General features: G+C 44.3%; 1 protein-coding gene across 1 annotated transcript; it reads left to right on the forward strand.

Moving 5' to 3' along the window:
* The first annotated feature begins 35 nt into the window (after positions 1–35).
* On the forward strand, positions 36–13,659 carry LOC124264732 (dnaJ homolog subfamily C member 22-like). The gene is made up of 4 exons (XM_046699502.1): positions 36–225; positions 1,471–1,752; positions 5,878–6,341; positions 13,293–13,659. Exons 1-4 carry the CDS (start codon positions 114–116, stop codon positions 13,515–13,517), a joined length of 1,083 nt encoding a protein of 360 aa, XP_046555458.1. The 5' UTR covers positions 36–113; the 3' UTR covers positions 13,518–13,659.
* The last annotated feature ends 885 nt before the right edge of the window (positions 13,660–14,544 follow it).

The following is a 14,544-nucleotide window of genomic DNA, read 5'->3' on the forward strand; positions in this document are numbered from 1 at the left end:
CAGGTGACTGCGCATGTGCAGTGGTGGGAATTTCCGTTCAGGAAGATAAGATGACCTAGGACTGGCATGGGTTGTGTATAAACTCCAAGACCTCATAAACGTGGCATTTCGTAATGGCTCGGCTGGTTATAGCATACGTCCTCTGGTTCTTCGGAGGATGGGTCGGTCTGCATCACTTTTATCTCAAACGGGATCGTCATGCATTTGTTTGGTGGTCGACTTTAGGTGAGTTGCTTACATTGAGGTAAATGTCAAGTTTTCTTTGAAAATAACATCACTGCGACGTTTAACGTATGTTAATGTTTCTGGTGCTACCTTAGGTGGAAACCCGTGTGATATTATAATGCGTCTATAGATTTTTGTTTGGGATGTATGAAGAGAAAAATTGGTGTTGCACAAATTAGAGTGTAACAGTGGTAAGTAACATCATTCAAGTTGTGGCATAACTGCATGCATAGTCATGTGAGTGTTTTGAAAACTGTAATTGCTGTTAATGTACCGTTACCAGAGACCATATACCGGTATATGGTCTCTGCCGTTACTATCAATATCTATGCACATTTTCATTATGATATACTATTCTGTCATTATTTTATTTCTTTTGGAGGACAAGAAAATATATGAAACTATATTTTCAGTGAAGTTGCTAAATTAATTGTGTGAATTTGGGTAATGTTATATTTATCAATATATAGAGAATCAATCTCTGTCATGGAGTGACTAAAAGTCACAAATTGTAACAATGGTCTTAGAAATATGTGTTCACATATGCCTTGTTATATTCATGTAATTCAAAATTAGAAAGAATAACGGTCAACATATCTAAATCTTCAATTCTGTTTTCAATAATACAATGACAAACACTAAGCTTTGTTGCTAAATATTTCAATACTGAATAATAATTATTTCAATCATTTTCATTGGATTTATTAATTAGCTAATACTGTTGTTGCATATCGATGACTTATAATTAAGGATTTGCATTGTTTTAGTCAACTTCTTCTTGTTTGATGCATTAGGCAAAAGTAGATTAATGTATGTATTTATATCCTCACCAATACCAAACCAATGCTCCTGGATTTTAGGTATCTCAGTGGGCTAGCACTATAAACCAGCTTAAGTCTGGGCTAGTACAAGCAGCCACACATACACATGCATGCACGTCGTCATATGCACGAAGCATTCTTAAGTGCGATGTTAAACCCCATTTCACCTCACCTCCTGGATTTTAGTGGCAAAGATCTAATTACTTGTGGCTTTCCTGCCATATCAACCTGATGATGGTGAGAAGGAAGACTGTTATGCTGTCTATATTACTCATTTACACTTCCAACTGATAGGCCTCTTAAGCAAAACAAAATTAGACTACAGAGCTTGTGAAAATGTTTTACTCCAAATAATAAAAAGTATAGTTAGGTTGTTGCAGCCTTTGTGCTGGTTCATTTAAAAAATAACTCAACTATATTTCAGGTGGTCTTTTTGGACTTGGATGGATACGAGATTTATGGAAACTACCAGAGTATGTCCAAGAATGCAACCGAGATGAAGAATGGGAGAAGGAATTTACCGAAAGAAGGAGCGTTATTCGGAAACCCTCTCGGAGCACCAGCAGATTTGCAGGGGAGATAATCATGGGCAACATCCTTGGCTACCTTGTCCGAGCCCTCCTACCTGAGCAGTACGTGGACAGCTCAAAGCTTGATCTGGGCTTCATCCTGGCTGTCTCCCTGCCACAACTCGGGGCTGGTATAGGTGGGTACATGGGGGTACTAGGATCCTGCTAGTCCAAGGGGAAGTAAGTGAGTATAGGTTTATGCTAGAAATGGGCTGTACATATTGAAACTATATGTGGTATTGGCCCTTCATCTTCAGCGTGATGAATGAGTGCTTTAACCATAAGGCTCATGGCGAAAAATGTCTTATGGATTTCCTAGGTAACGACAAAGTCAGTTTCATTACTAGCTATATGTAGTGTTGATGTGACACAGCCTGGTTCAGTACTGGTGTTGATGTGACACAGCCTGGTTCAGTACTGGTGTTGATGTGACACAGCCTGGTTCAGTACTGGTGTTGATGGTTCAGTACTGGTGTTGATGTGACACAGCCTGGTTCAGTACTGGTGTTGATGTGACACAGCCTGGTTCAGTACTGGTGTTGATGTGACACAGCCTGGTTCAGTACTGGTGTTGATGTGACACAGCCTGGTTCAGTACTGGTGTTGATGTGACACAGCCTGGACTTGATGTGACACAGTCTAGGTTCAGTACTGGTGTTGATGTGACATAGCCTGGTTCAGTACTGGTGTTGATGTGACACAGTCTGGTTCAGTACTGGTGTTGATGTGACACAGCCTGGTTCAGTACTGGTGTTGATGTGACACTGGTGTTGAGCCTGGTTCAGTACTGGTGTTGATGTGACACAGCCTGGTTCAGTACTGGCCTGGTTCAGTACTTGATGTGACACAGCCTGGTTCAGTACTGGTGTTGATGTGACACAGCCTGGTTCAGTACTGGTGTTGATGTGACACACATGAGACACAGTCTGGTTCAGTACTGACATAGTGTTGATGGTTCAGTACTGACACAGTCTGACATAGTACTGGTGTTGATGTGACACTGGTTCAGTACTGGTGTTGATGTGACACAGTACTGGTTCAGTACTGATGTGTTAGTACTGGTGTTGATGTGACATAGCCTGGTTCAGTACTGGTGTTGATGTGACACAGCCTGGTTCAGTACTGGTGTTGATGTGACACAGCCTGGTTCAGTACTGGTGTTGATGTGACATAGCCTGGTTCAGTACTGGTGTTGATGTGACACAGCCTGGTTCAGTACTGGTGTTGATGTACTGGTTCAGTACTGGTGTTGATGTGACACAGCCTGGTTCAGTACTGGTGTTGATGTGACACAGCCTGGTTCAGTACTGGTGTTGATGTGACACAGCCTGGTTCAGTACTGGTGTTGATGTGACACAGCCTGGTTCAGTACTGGTGTTGATGTGACACAGTCCTGGTTCAGTACTGGTGTTGATGTGACACAGCCTGGTTCAGTACTGGTGTTGATGTGACACAGCCTGGTTCAGTACTGGTGTTGATGTGACACAGCCTGGTTCAGTACTGGTGTTGATGTGACACAGCCTGGTTCAGCCTGGTTCAGTACTGGTGTTGATGTGACTGGTGTTGACAGACACCTGGTTCAGTACTGGTGTTGATGTGACACAGTTCTGGTTCAGTACTGGTGTTGATGTGACACAGCCTGGTTCAGTACTGGGTGTTGATGTGACACAGCCTGGTTCAGTACTGGTGTTGATGTGACACAGTACTGGTTGATGTGACACAGCCTGGTTCAGTACTGGTGTTGATGTGACACAGCCTGGTTCAGTACTGGTGTTGATGTGACACAGCCTGGTTCAGTACTGGTGTTGATGTGACACAGTCTGGTTCAGTACTGGTGTTGATGTGACACAGTCCTGGTTCAGTACTGTTGATGTGACACAGTCTGGTTCAGTACTGGTGTTGATGTGACACAGTAGTGACACAGCCTGGTTCAGTACTGGTGTTGATGTGACACAGGTTCAGTACTGGTGTTGATGTGACACAGCCTGGTTCAGTACTGGTGTTGATGTGACACAGCCTGGTTCAGTACTGGTGTTGATGTGACACAGCCTGGTTCAGTACTGACACAGTGGTTGTATGGTGACACAGTTAGGTTCAGTACTGGTGTTGATGTGACACAGTTAGGTTCAGTACTGGTGTTGATGTGACACAGCCTAGGTTCAGTACTGGTGTTGATGTGACACAGCCAGGTTCAGTACTGGTGTTGATGTGACACAGCCTGGTTCAGTACTGGTGTTGATGTGACACAGCCAGGTTCAGTACTGGTCTTGATGTGACACAGTTAGGTTCAGTACTGGTGTTGATGTGACACAGCCTGGTTCAGTACTGGTGTTGATGTGACACAGCCTGGTTCAGTACTGGGTTGATGTGTACTCTGGTTCAGTACTGGTGTTGATGTGACACTGGTGTTGAGACACTAGGTTCAGTACTGGTGTTGATGTGACACAGTTAGGTTCAGTACTGGTGTTGATGTGACACAGCCTGTCAGTTGATGTGACACAGCCTGGTTCAGTACTGGTGTTGATGTGACACAGCCTGGTTCAGTACTGGTGTTGATGTGACTGGTGTTGATGTGACACAGCCAGGTTCAGTACTGGTGTTGATGTGACACAGTTCAGTAGGTTCAGTACTGGTACTTGATGTGACACAGCCTGGTTCAGTACTGGTGTTGATGTGACACAGCCTGGTTCAGTACTGGTGTTGATGTGTTCAGATGGGGTAGACACAGCCTGGTTCAGTACGGTTAAAGCATGGGAACAAAAATGTAGTCTAGCGGTTTAAACTGAACTCACTCACTCACTCACTCTGGTGTTTAGGTGCTTGTCCAGTGTGAACCAGCAGATGATTTGACCAACAGGTCCTTAGATAAGGATGAGGTGGGGGTGTTTGTGGAGGGGGGGTGTTACTTATCGACAGAGAGGGGGAGACGTTTCTTGTCTTATCTTTCAGATACCAATGTATCTATTTTCTCACGTTTGGATTAGCCATTTGTAGTTGTGAATTTACGCATCAGGCACTGTTACCATGGAGACATGGGTTCAGTCTTGTACAGCCATCATGACACGGCTATAGAGTATTACCCCTTCTACAGACTCACCTCAGTGTTGGTCTAATGTTTTAGCAAGTTAAGGGGCTGAGGCATGTTTCTATTTTCACAGCAGCAAATAGTTTTTTACCCGTTGTGTATTTCATCACAGATTAATATTGGTGAATTTGTTATTCTTCTTGAACATGTTGATACATTTATACTATACTTCTTATCAGCATCTGTCCATGTGTATTCAATGTTGTTTATGCTCAAAACAGTGATATATGTCAATAAGGGATAGGATGGGTAGCAATTTTGGAACTGGACAGCTGAAGAAGCATTATCCAACCTGACCCAGTTACCCATTTCAGGTGTATTCGCCTTAAACAGCAGCATATTCTTAAAATTAAACTTCTGTTGTTTAATACTTGGATTTGATTGCTTTTTTCATGGAAACAAAAATATCTCTATAATGAATTATTGATTGAAATGCATAGCCTCACTCATACATATCATAAACAACAATCCATCACAAATCCACATTCCTGGAGCAGATGTTACTCACTCACTCACTCAGTCTAATGGGGCAGGATGGTTTACAGATGTTCAGTTTCCCATCAGTCAAAGTCATATGAGATTTACAGTTCAGTACAAGTGCATAATTAGCAGCTGTATTCATAATTATTTCACTCTGAGAATGAATGGTATCTCCTTTGCTGATAAAGTAAGTTAATAGGTGAAAAGACTGTGTTGAAAGCTGTATGTCACTACATACTAGAAACAATGGTTGTAAAGTGTGTGTTTAAACTACTCTCACTGAGAATGACAAAATAATTCACATTTTATGCTTCTTGTTGATATTTCTCTTTTGTATTTTGGCGGCATTTCTCCAAGTTTTATATTCTACACTCAAATTTTGAACTGTTCATATTTATTTAGGATTTTTGCTGGCTACTACCAGGAGTCATCCTGACTCATTGTGTCTCTTGAAGTCTTTCACCAAGCCATCTTGTTATGTTCTGTTTATAAATTTTGTTAGTGAAACAGGTTTTGATATGGTGGGTGGTCATTTAATGGAAGCAAAATGCATTGTACAGAAATTTTGCACCATCTGAAAGTTTGATTTTGACAAGTAGATGATATAAAAGCTTGTCAAAGCACTCTTTTAACATTAATCAATGGTGATACAGTTTTTAGTTTAATAGTGTTCAAAGTAAAGTATTTTTTTACATAGGTGTTCATCTGGTAGCAAACATTGGCTGTCACAAAGGTTCCTGGAGTTGGGCTGCACTAGGGGCTTACATTGGCACCCCCTGGTTAATCCTCAACCCAGACAACGTGGCAGTAGCACCGCTCATGTCGGCCATCTTTGTCCAGTGGAAGGGTGCATCATGGAGGACTCAACCAGAGCCAAAACGAGGCTTTTTCCGACGTGTCAGCAAACTGACTTTCTATGGCACCCTTTATCTAGCCCTATGGGGATGTGCGATATATTTTAACGGCTCTATCACAACAAAAGATGGAGAGGACATCCCTCTAAGGGAGGCCATTCCAAATTTCTTTAAATCTCCAGCTTGGGCTGAAACCAAAGACTCCATGCATCGACTGTACAATTATTATCAAGCACATGGCTGGAGGAAGATCTGGGACGAAATCAAGGAGACGTTCGATCCTGTAGGAGAGCAAAATGCATATAAGGTTGGTGTTGCCGATATTTCCACTACAGTTGTCAAAGTTGCACTTACAGAAAGGATTTCCTTTTTTTTCTTAATATCAGAAAAGTAACAATGAGCTCTTCTTAAAATGTAATCAATAACAAACATTGGAGACAGTTTGAACTGGAATTAAATAAAGCCTCCATTGTTTGATCAGAAAATCCTATATGAACTATACGTACAACTTAAAAACATACAAGGAGAAATACTTTCTGTGGTTTGATAATAACTGATAAAGGTTTCAAATTGCTATAACATCATTGTCGACAGCTGTATCACAGCAGAAACTATGAATTATTAAAAAGTACTTCAATCCTAAACATGGGTGAGGACAGTTTAAAATAATTGTACAAGTAAATGAAAGTTACAAAATGACAAGTTGAAGCTCCATAATAATCAACATGTTGCATAAATTTTTGACAGAGGACATGATAAACATCCACTTTAAATGCATCACGAGAGCTTGAAACGTGGCCCTTAACCCTATCTCAGACTGTGGTGTTTTATTGTGTCACACCGCCATATAGCTGGAATATTGCTGAGTGCGGCGTAAAACTAAACTCACTCATTGTGTCACAGTGCTACTTTGTCATTAAAGCACCGTGATATATTTTTCCTTATCTGATTCTGCTTTTCATAAATATCTTTGCATCGTGAGGCGTGCTGCAGATAGGTCCGCGCAAACAAAGGGTTAGACATGGCGGCGATACATCGGATTCCCCATCCAGTCAGCTACTGTCGATCGACCCCCTCCCGTCCTGGTGTTCGCTAGAGACTCCGTCCGAAGATGGGCGTGGGATGCAGTCCGCCACCTAAGAAGCGTCCTGCCTCCCCCAGGCGTCCCGTCATCGCCTTCTAAAGTCCAAGAGGGCCTCAACGTCTTCTCAAGCGCAGACTTCGGACCCCAGGGCAGCGTCGACCTCCAAGGGAAGTCTACGAAGTCGGAGTCAAGAACTTTCTCAGCGAGATCGTTCCAGCCGCCCGAACTGGGCCTCTGCGATGATCAGCCGATCATCATCCCTGGCGCATGCGCCACAAGAAGCGACGGTGACAGCTACAGTGACATCAGCAGAGATAGCCATGCAGCCTGATGTCTCTACACTGATGTCAGACGACTTCCCTGAGGGCTCAGCAGCTGTCATCGCAGAGAGGGCACCGACCACTTCGTCGCAGACCATCCCAGACGAGCTGTTGCGGCAGATCATGACCATGATGGAGGGCCACTACAGACGGGAGAAGCAGCCAGCCCAGGGCCTGAGCAACGCAGACGACACCCCAGAGGCACCCCCAGTCAGCGTAGCAGCCACGACAAAGCAGCCTTCGAGAAGGAAGTCACAGACCACCTCGACGAAGGACCCAGATGTACAGTCTGTACAGAGATCGTTACCGTCCTCGGCCTCATCCTCAGATGCGGACTCAGACCACCAGACATCACGGAAGCCGTGACGGAGGTCAAGGCGATGCTCCCCAGGTCCGGACGCAGAGGAAGCTGCACGAAGGCCGTCACACAGATCCGTCATCGTCCAGAAGGACGTCGAGGGACTACTCAAGAGCTTCGCGAAGCTATCAACATTCTCCTCGCAGATCTCCGAGAAGGTCATCCCATAGACGCAGATCACCTAGACGATCTCCACGCCGTTCACCACGCCGATCTCCACGCACATCACCACCTCGCAGGTCACCACACAAGTCGGCACACAAGTCTACAGTCAGGTCTCCCAAAGCGTCACCCGACATAGAGATAGCAGCCCACAGTTCACCATCAGAAAAGAGCATCAACCTCTCATCACCGATGCTGGTACAGAAGATGATGGAGGCATCATCTTCTCAGGCGCTGAGATAAGATATTGGATGGTAAACAACCTAGATTTATCTTCACCGTCCAAGAGTGGCAACTCAAGCGCCAGACATACTTGATGAAGGAAGGCGATGCAGGCGCGTCACCTACCTCCGATCGACCCGATTGCTGTGGTGCCACAGAATCTAGATACAGCCTTCCATAAAGCCACGCGAAGTGCAGACACCACATCTGCCGAACTTTCACGCTAAGAAGTTCTCCACGCACAACATGGACCCCTTCCTGAAGGCACAAGACATCGATGACAACTACAAGCTGATCAGCGATGTTAAGAACAAGAACTACAAGATTGACGCATCATAAGCTGGTGCAGATAGAAACCATGGCGAGACGCATGTTTTGGCCTAAATAGATCTAGAACGATCAATGAGACACTTATCACCAGATTTGCGTGTCGACGACCTCTGAAGATGATAGGATGATCTACTCGGCCCTACTAATGCAAAAGAAGGACCAGCAGTTCCTTACAGATCATCTCACATCTGTCTCAGCAGCAGCTTTAGCTAGCTTCGTTGTCAAGGCCTCCTCGCTTCCTGCAGCTGGGGTGAGAACTTTACAGCTCCACTCTATACAGCCCGTGGTCTTCCCCATCCATCTTTGACGGAGGAATAGACAAAGTCTCCAAGGAAGTCACTAAGGACTCCAGAGAAGTCCTTATGATCAAGTCGATGGACCGCTAGCCAGCGTCATCAGGCAGACTTCACAAAGATACTCAGGAGATCTAAGTTCACCGAGACTACAGAAAGCACGGGATAGGAAGATAGCCAGCGCCAGGAAAAAGATTCTTTCGTCGCCCATATGGCAACTATAGAGGAGGGTCAGGAAGAGGCAGGACACCCAGAGGTTCCTTTCGCGAACTATAAAGCGCTGAAAGATTATAAGGTTCGGGAAACGACTGGAGTCTTCCACCCCAGCCCGTTCCAGTACAACCGTCACAAGTGGGTGGGCCATTTCCAACTACACTGGGAGAACTGGGGAATGTTACAAGACCCTTATGTCTCCAACATTCTTCAACACGGATTTTGTATCCCACTACAGGCCACGCCTCCGCTGACAGTCAACCCTCACAAGTTCGACTTACAGGCACAACAACTACCAAAGTTAAGAGAGTCTGTTACATCACTCATAACCAAGCAGGCCATAGAAGTACTAGATCAAGCAAACATCGAACCAGGCTTCTACTCCCCAGTTTTCCTAGTACCCAAGAAAAACTCCAAGGAGAAATACAGACTCATTTACAACATGAGCTTTTTCAACAGGAATTATCTACTTCAAACCACCAAAGTTTAAGCATGATACACCTACCTCCAGTGTTACGGCAGTTGATTAAGCCCCATGGATTACATGGCCAGTATAGATCTGCAAGGCGATATCTTCACATCCCGATACATCCCGAATCCAGGAAATATCTAAGATTTACACTAGGCGGGCTACATTACCAATGGAAAGTACTCCCATTCGAATATCATCAGCCCCTGGCTATTCGAAGGAGATAACGAAACCTATTGTCACCTATCTACATCGTCTAGGGCTACGCAGTCGCGTTCTACCCTCGACGGTGACGGGATACAAGTAGATCAAGATCCACAGCTGCCTCAAACTACAGTTAAACTACATCATAAAGCTACTAACACAGCTAGGATGGTTAGTAAACATACTCAAGTCGGACCTAGTACCATCGCCAGAAGATCTGCAGTTTCTAGGCATTCGATTTATCACGAATCTCAACCGTATCGTCGTTACAGAAGACCGTTGGCTCAAGATCCAACAGACCATTCCGCCAGCTCTACTCTCTCCGTTACCACTTCACGACAATGGCAGAGCTTGTTGGGTCTCCTCACATCAGCCCAAGACATGACAGTCAGAGGCAGATTACAGTTACTACGCCCATTACAGGTCTTCATCAATACACATCTCGGCGCACCTACAACCATTCAGTCTACCGAAACATCTCAGACCCCATCTACTATGGTGGACCAGGAGGTCGAATGTCCGAAGGTATTTGTTTAGAAGAGCAGGAATTCAAAACCCATCTATATGTAGACGGCGTGCTGCTCAAGGTTGGGGAGCTCATCTCGCCAACCGGACGGCATCAGGGTTATGGAATCAGCAAGAAAGCAAGCTCCATATAAACATGTTAGAGATGAAAGCGGTAATCAACGCCATACTTCATTGGAGCACCATTCTACAGAATGCGACTTAATGATTCATACCGACAACTTCGACAGTGCGTTCTATGTGAACAAACAAGGCTCCAACGAGATCACTGGAACCTATTGACTTTAAGCTTTCAACTGTTCGATCTCATCCACGATCTTAACCTACATGTCAGAGCATGTCACATTCCCGAAAGCCAAGAATGTACTATGAGACTCTCTCCTCGGCCACATCAACCGCCACCGACAGAATGGATGCTCAATACAGAAATATTTGCACAGATAATCAAGCAAATAGGAGTAGCCGCTAGTAGATCTATTAGCCACAGCGCTTCAACAATCAGCTACCGACATTCGCGGTCACCAGTCCCAGACCCACAAGCATGGGCAACGGACGCTCTAAGCATATCTTGGGAAGGCCTCAATGCGCATGCGTTTCCGCCACCAGCAATAATACCCCAAGTGTTACAGAAAATCAGACAAACACAGAGCCTCCAACTCACTTTGGTCGCCCTACTGGCGGCCAGAACGATCGGTTTCCCATTCTAATTCAAGAAATCGGTCAACCAACACTAGAGCTACCCAAGCTCAAATCTGTTAATACATCCACACACCAGACGGGTGCACGGAAGCCTGTGAAGTATTCCAACTTCAATTATGGACTGTATTAAAATGTGTTTAAACAAGAGAGGATATTCTACCAGGGCGGCAAAAGCGGTCACGCTTGCCTTTACTTAATTCTACATGTAACTTGTACTGGCGACAAGTGGCACAGTTTTGAAAAAATACGCAGCAAATAAAGGGATTTACAGCGCAGAGATGCTACTCATCCACAAGTGGCAGATTATTTGTGTTACTTACGGCAAAACAAACATTTAAAAGGCTCCGACATTGTCAACATATCTTGCAGCCCTTAGTTCTGTGATTACTATGAGAACGGGTGTCAAATTGACTAAAAACACCAGAGTTACTGGCTTTACTTCACGTGCTTTCGATTGAGGACCAAAGCGGAAGTTCCGCTTCCAGCTTGGGATCTGAATATAGTGTTACAACACCTCACAAGTGAGGCTTATGAACCTTTGGAATCGATTAAACTTTGAATTTCTCTCACAGAAAACGCTTTTCCTGTTATCTCTAGCCACAGCAGCCAGGATGTCGGAAATTCACGCACTAGATTATGAGAGGATACAGTTTGATGACAATCAAAACACAGCACACCTGGGACTAAGATGGGATTTCATCGCCAAAAATCAACTACCAGGTCAACCAGACAGGTTATTCCATATCCCCTGCACTATCCCTCGATTCGGATCTCAAGATACACTGGACTTATCTCTATGCCCAGTCAGAGCTCTCAAAATCTATTTACTTATCGTTCCAAAACAAGGCTAAGATTTCTCAAACGATTATTCATTCCCTTGTCGGCAACAACTCAGACAGAAGTCTCTGCGCACCACCATATCTATATGGATAACTGTCATGCCAGCCTACAAGGCAGCAGGACTGGACCCCTCCAACAGCATCAAATCCCCATGAGATCAGGGCATTGGCTTCCCACTCGCCCTACACGGTAACTGTTCATTGAATACAATTATGGAAGGATGCTTTTGGAAATCTAACATGGTGTTTGCTAATCACTATCTGAGAGATATCACCACCGAGGAAGTCTCAGGTATTCACCATTTCGGTCCTTGGTCCTCGCCGTGACAGCAGTTGACAGTCCTCAAGAAGCGTTAACCGCGTAGTCCCACGAGATTAATATGCATAATTGCTACATGCATTATCTAGCTTATAACTCCTCACGGAGTTCTAGCACTATGTATATATTTCTTAGCTTAGGTCTACTCACCCTTAAGCTTTTACTGATGATTATGTTCAGTTGTATATAGCTTCTCTATCAAGAGTAAGCTTTGATATTGTTATTTGATAATATCACAGTATATTATTATTGTAAATACCCCAGTATGGCAAATATAACCAATGGCTTATAATAGAGGAAATATCTAAGTCTATGCCTTTATGAAGTTCCCGTAAGGAGTTATTACAGTTATATCTATATAAATCACTAATTCTATAAATCCAAAGTATTCTGTTTTGCCCACCTCCGTCAGAGGGATTCTACAAGTAAAGAGCATGAGTCAGGATAAGGAAAAATATGTAATTTTTAGAGTAAAATTGATATTTTATACTTATCCTGACTCATGAGGTTAGCTCCTCCATCCTCCCACATAACACTTTGGATTTCCTGTAAATTCAAGTGTTGGGCTCGCAAAATCAGGAGAGAGTGAAGCATGAGGCCAGAGGGTGGCGACACCTGTTCCCGCCAAAAGGACAAGGGAGGCAACTCTTGGTGAGTACCAATTAGTGATTTTACATTGAAGGGAGCTTCAATTAAGGAGATACAAGTGTTCCACTATGTTCGCAAGAAGAAGAAGACAAGCAAAAGAGCATGAGTCAGGATAAGTATAAAATATCAATTTAACTCTAAAAATTACATACTTCTTGTAGTTCCATACACTACAACATGGCTTCACCTGATCTTCCATTTCTATACCGCCTCCGTGATGTAGTGGGTAGAGTGTCCGCCTGGAGAGGGGAAGGTCGCGGGTTCGATCGTCAGCCGCATTCTACAAAAGACGTTAAAATATGGTACTTGTTGGTTACTGCCTGGTGCTCGGCATTAATGGGTACAAGGACTGGTCGGCTCGGAGTATAATGTGTCTATGTGGGGCATTCATGCTTCACTGCGGCATGGTATCTCAGTGAACTAGCACTATAAAACCAGCTTAAGTCTGGGCTAGTACAAGCAGCCACACATACACACGCATGCACGTCATCATATGAGTGAAATATTCTCAAGTACGACGTTATTTAAACCCCATTTCACCTCACCTCACCTCTTCCATTTCTACCTAATCAGGTCCTCGGTGTCAGCTCAAGTGCTACTCAGGAGGAAATAACCCATGCCTACCGGAAAATGTCACGTCAGTGGCACCCAGACAAGCAGAAAGATCCCAAGAAGAAGGAAGAAGCTCAAGAAAAGTTTATAGAGATCCAGCAAGCCTATGATATACTCTCCTCCATCAAGTCCAGGAGATCTGCCAAAAATAAACAGTCAAGCAGGCCACAAAAAGATGAATTTTAGTCTTTTAAATAGATTTGTGTCATATTTGATATAAGTTTGCTGAATATTTCAAGATACCTGTTTGTATGGTTTTATATACTAGCCACATAAAGAAACTGTGCATTGTCAAATATTATCCCACTTGATAAGTACGATAACAATGTCAAAGATACATATACACTTTAATGGAGGGATCATGAGACCATAACAAGTCGGGAGAATTTCAATTGAAAAGTCAATAACAATGACGTCACGAGTCCCAAGCGGGACAGGGGTCAAACGACCATGTCACAAGCTCAATAACGGGTATGTCCACCATCGGCATTGAGAACAGCAGTGCAACGACGACGCATAGAGCCTATCAAACGTGCAAGGAAGGCTTGTGGGATGTCACGCCAGATTCTCCCAAGTTCTGTTGCAAGGTCAAGGACGTTATCTGGCGGATGAGGAAGACGGCGTAGACGTCGATCCATCTCGTCCCAAACATGCTCTATCGGGGAGAGATCCGTGAATTTGCAGGCCAAGGCAGTAAGTCAACGTTGTGGTGTTGCAAGAAATCCATAGCAACCCTTGCCATATGAGGGCGGGCATTGTCCTGTTGGAATGTTAACCCAGGGCCATGACGTTGCAGAAAAGGAATTGCCACAGGTCGAAGAATCTGATCCCTGTAGCTCACACCAGTTAAGTTGCCCTGAACAATCACCAAGGAGTTCTTTGGCGTGCTGTTATTCCACCCCAAATCATCACGGAACCACCACTAAAGCGATTCCTCTCCAAGACACAGGCCTGTGCATAACGTTCTCCCATGCGTCTATAGGCACGTTGACGTCCATCACTATTGGAAATGTTAAACCTTGACTCATCTGTGAAAACAACATTTCTCCACCAAAACAAAGGGTCTCGGCACCACATTCGGCGAGCTTGTCGATGACGTTGTGTCAGGATAGGCCGTATGGCGGGACGTTGTGGTCTGATCCTGTGATGATGTAAACGTTGTCGAACTGTGTTGGGGTGGATACGGCGAAGTCCTGGGATGGTTCGGGCAATC

The sequence above is a fragment of the Haliotis rubra genome, unplaced genomic scaffold, assembly GCF_003918875.1.
Source record: "Haliotis rubra isolate DU_JTF1 unplaced genomic scaffold, ASM391887v1 Scf94, whole genome shotgun sequence".
Classification (NCBI taxonomy): Eukaryota; Metazoa; Mollusca; class Gastropoda; order Lepetellida; family Haliotidae; genus Haliotis; species Haliotis rubra.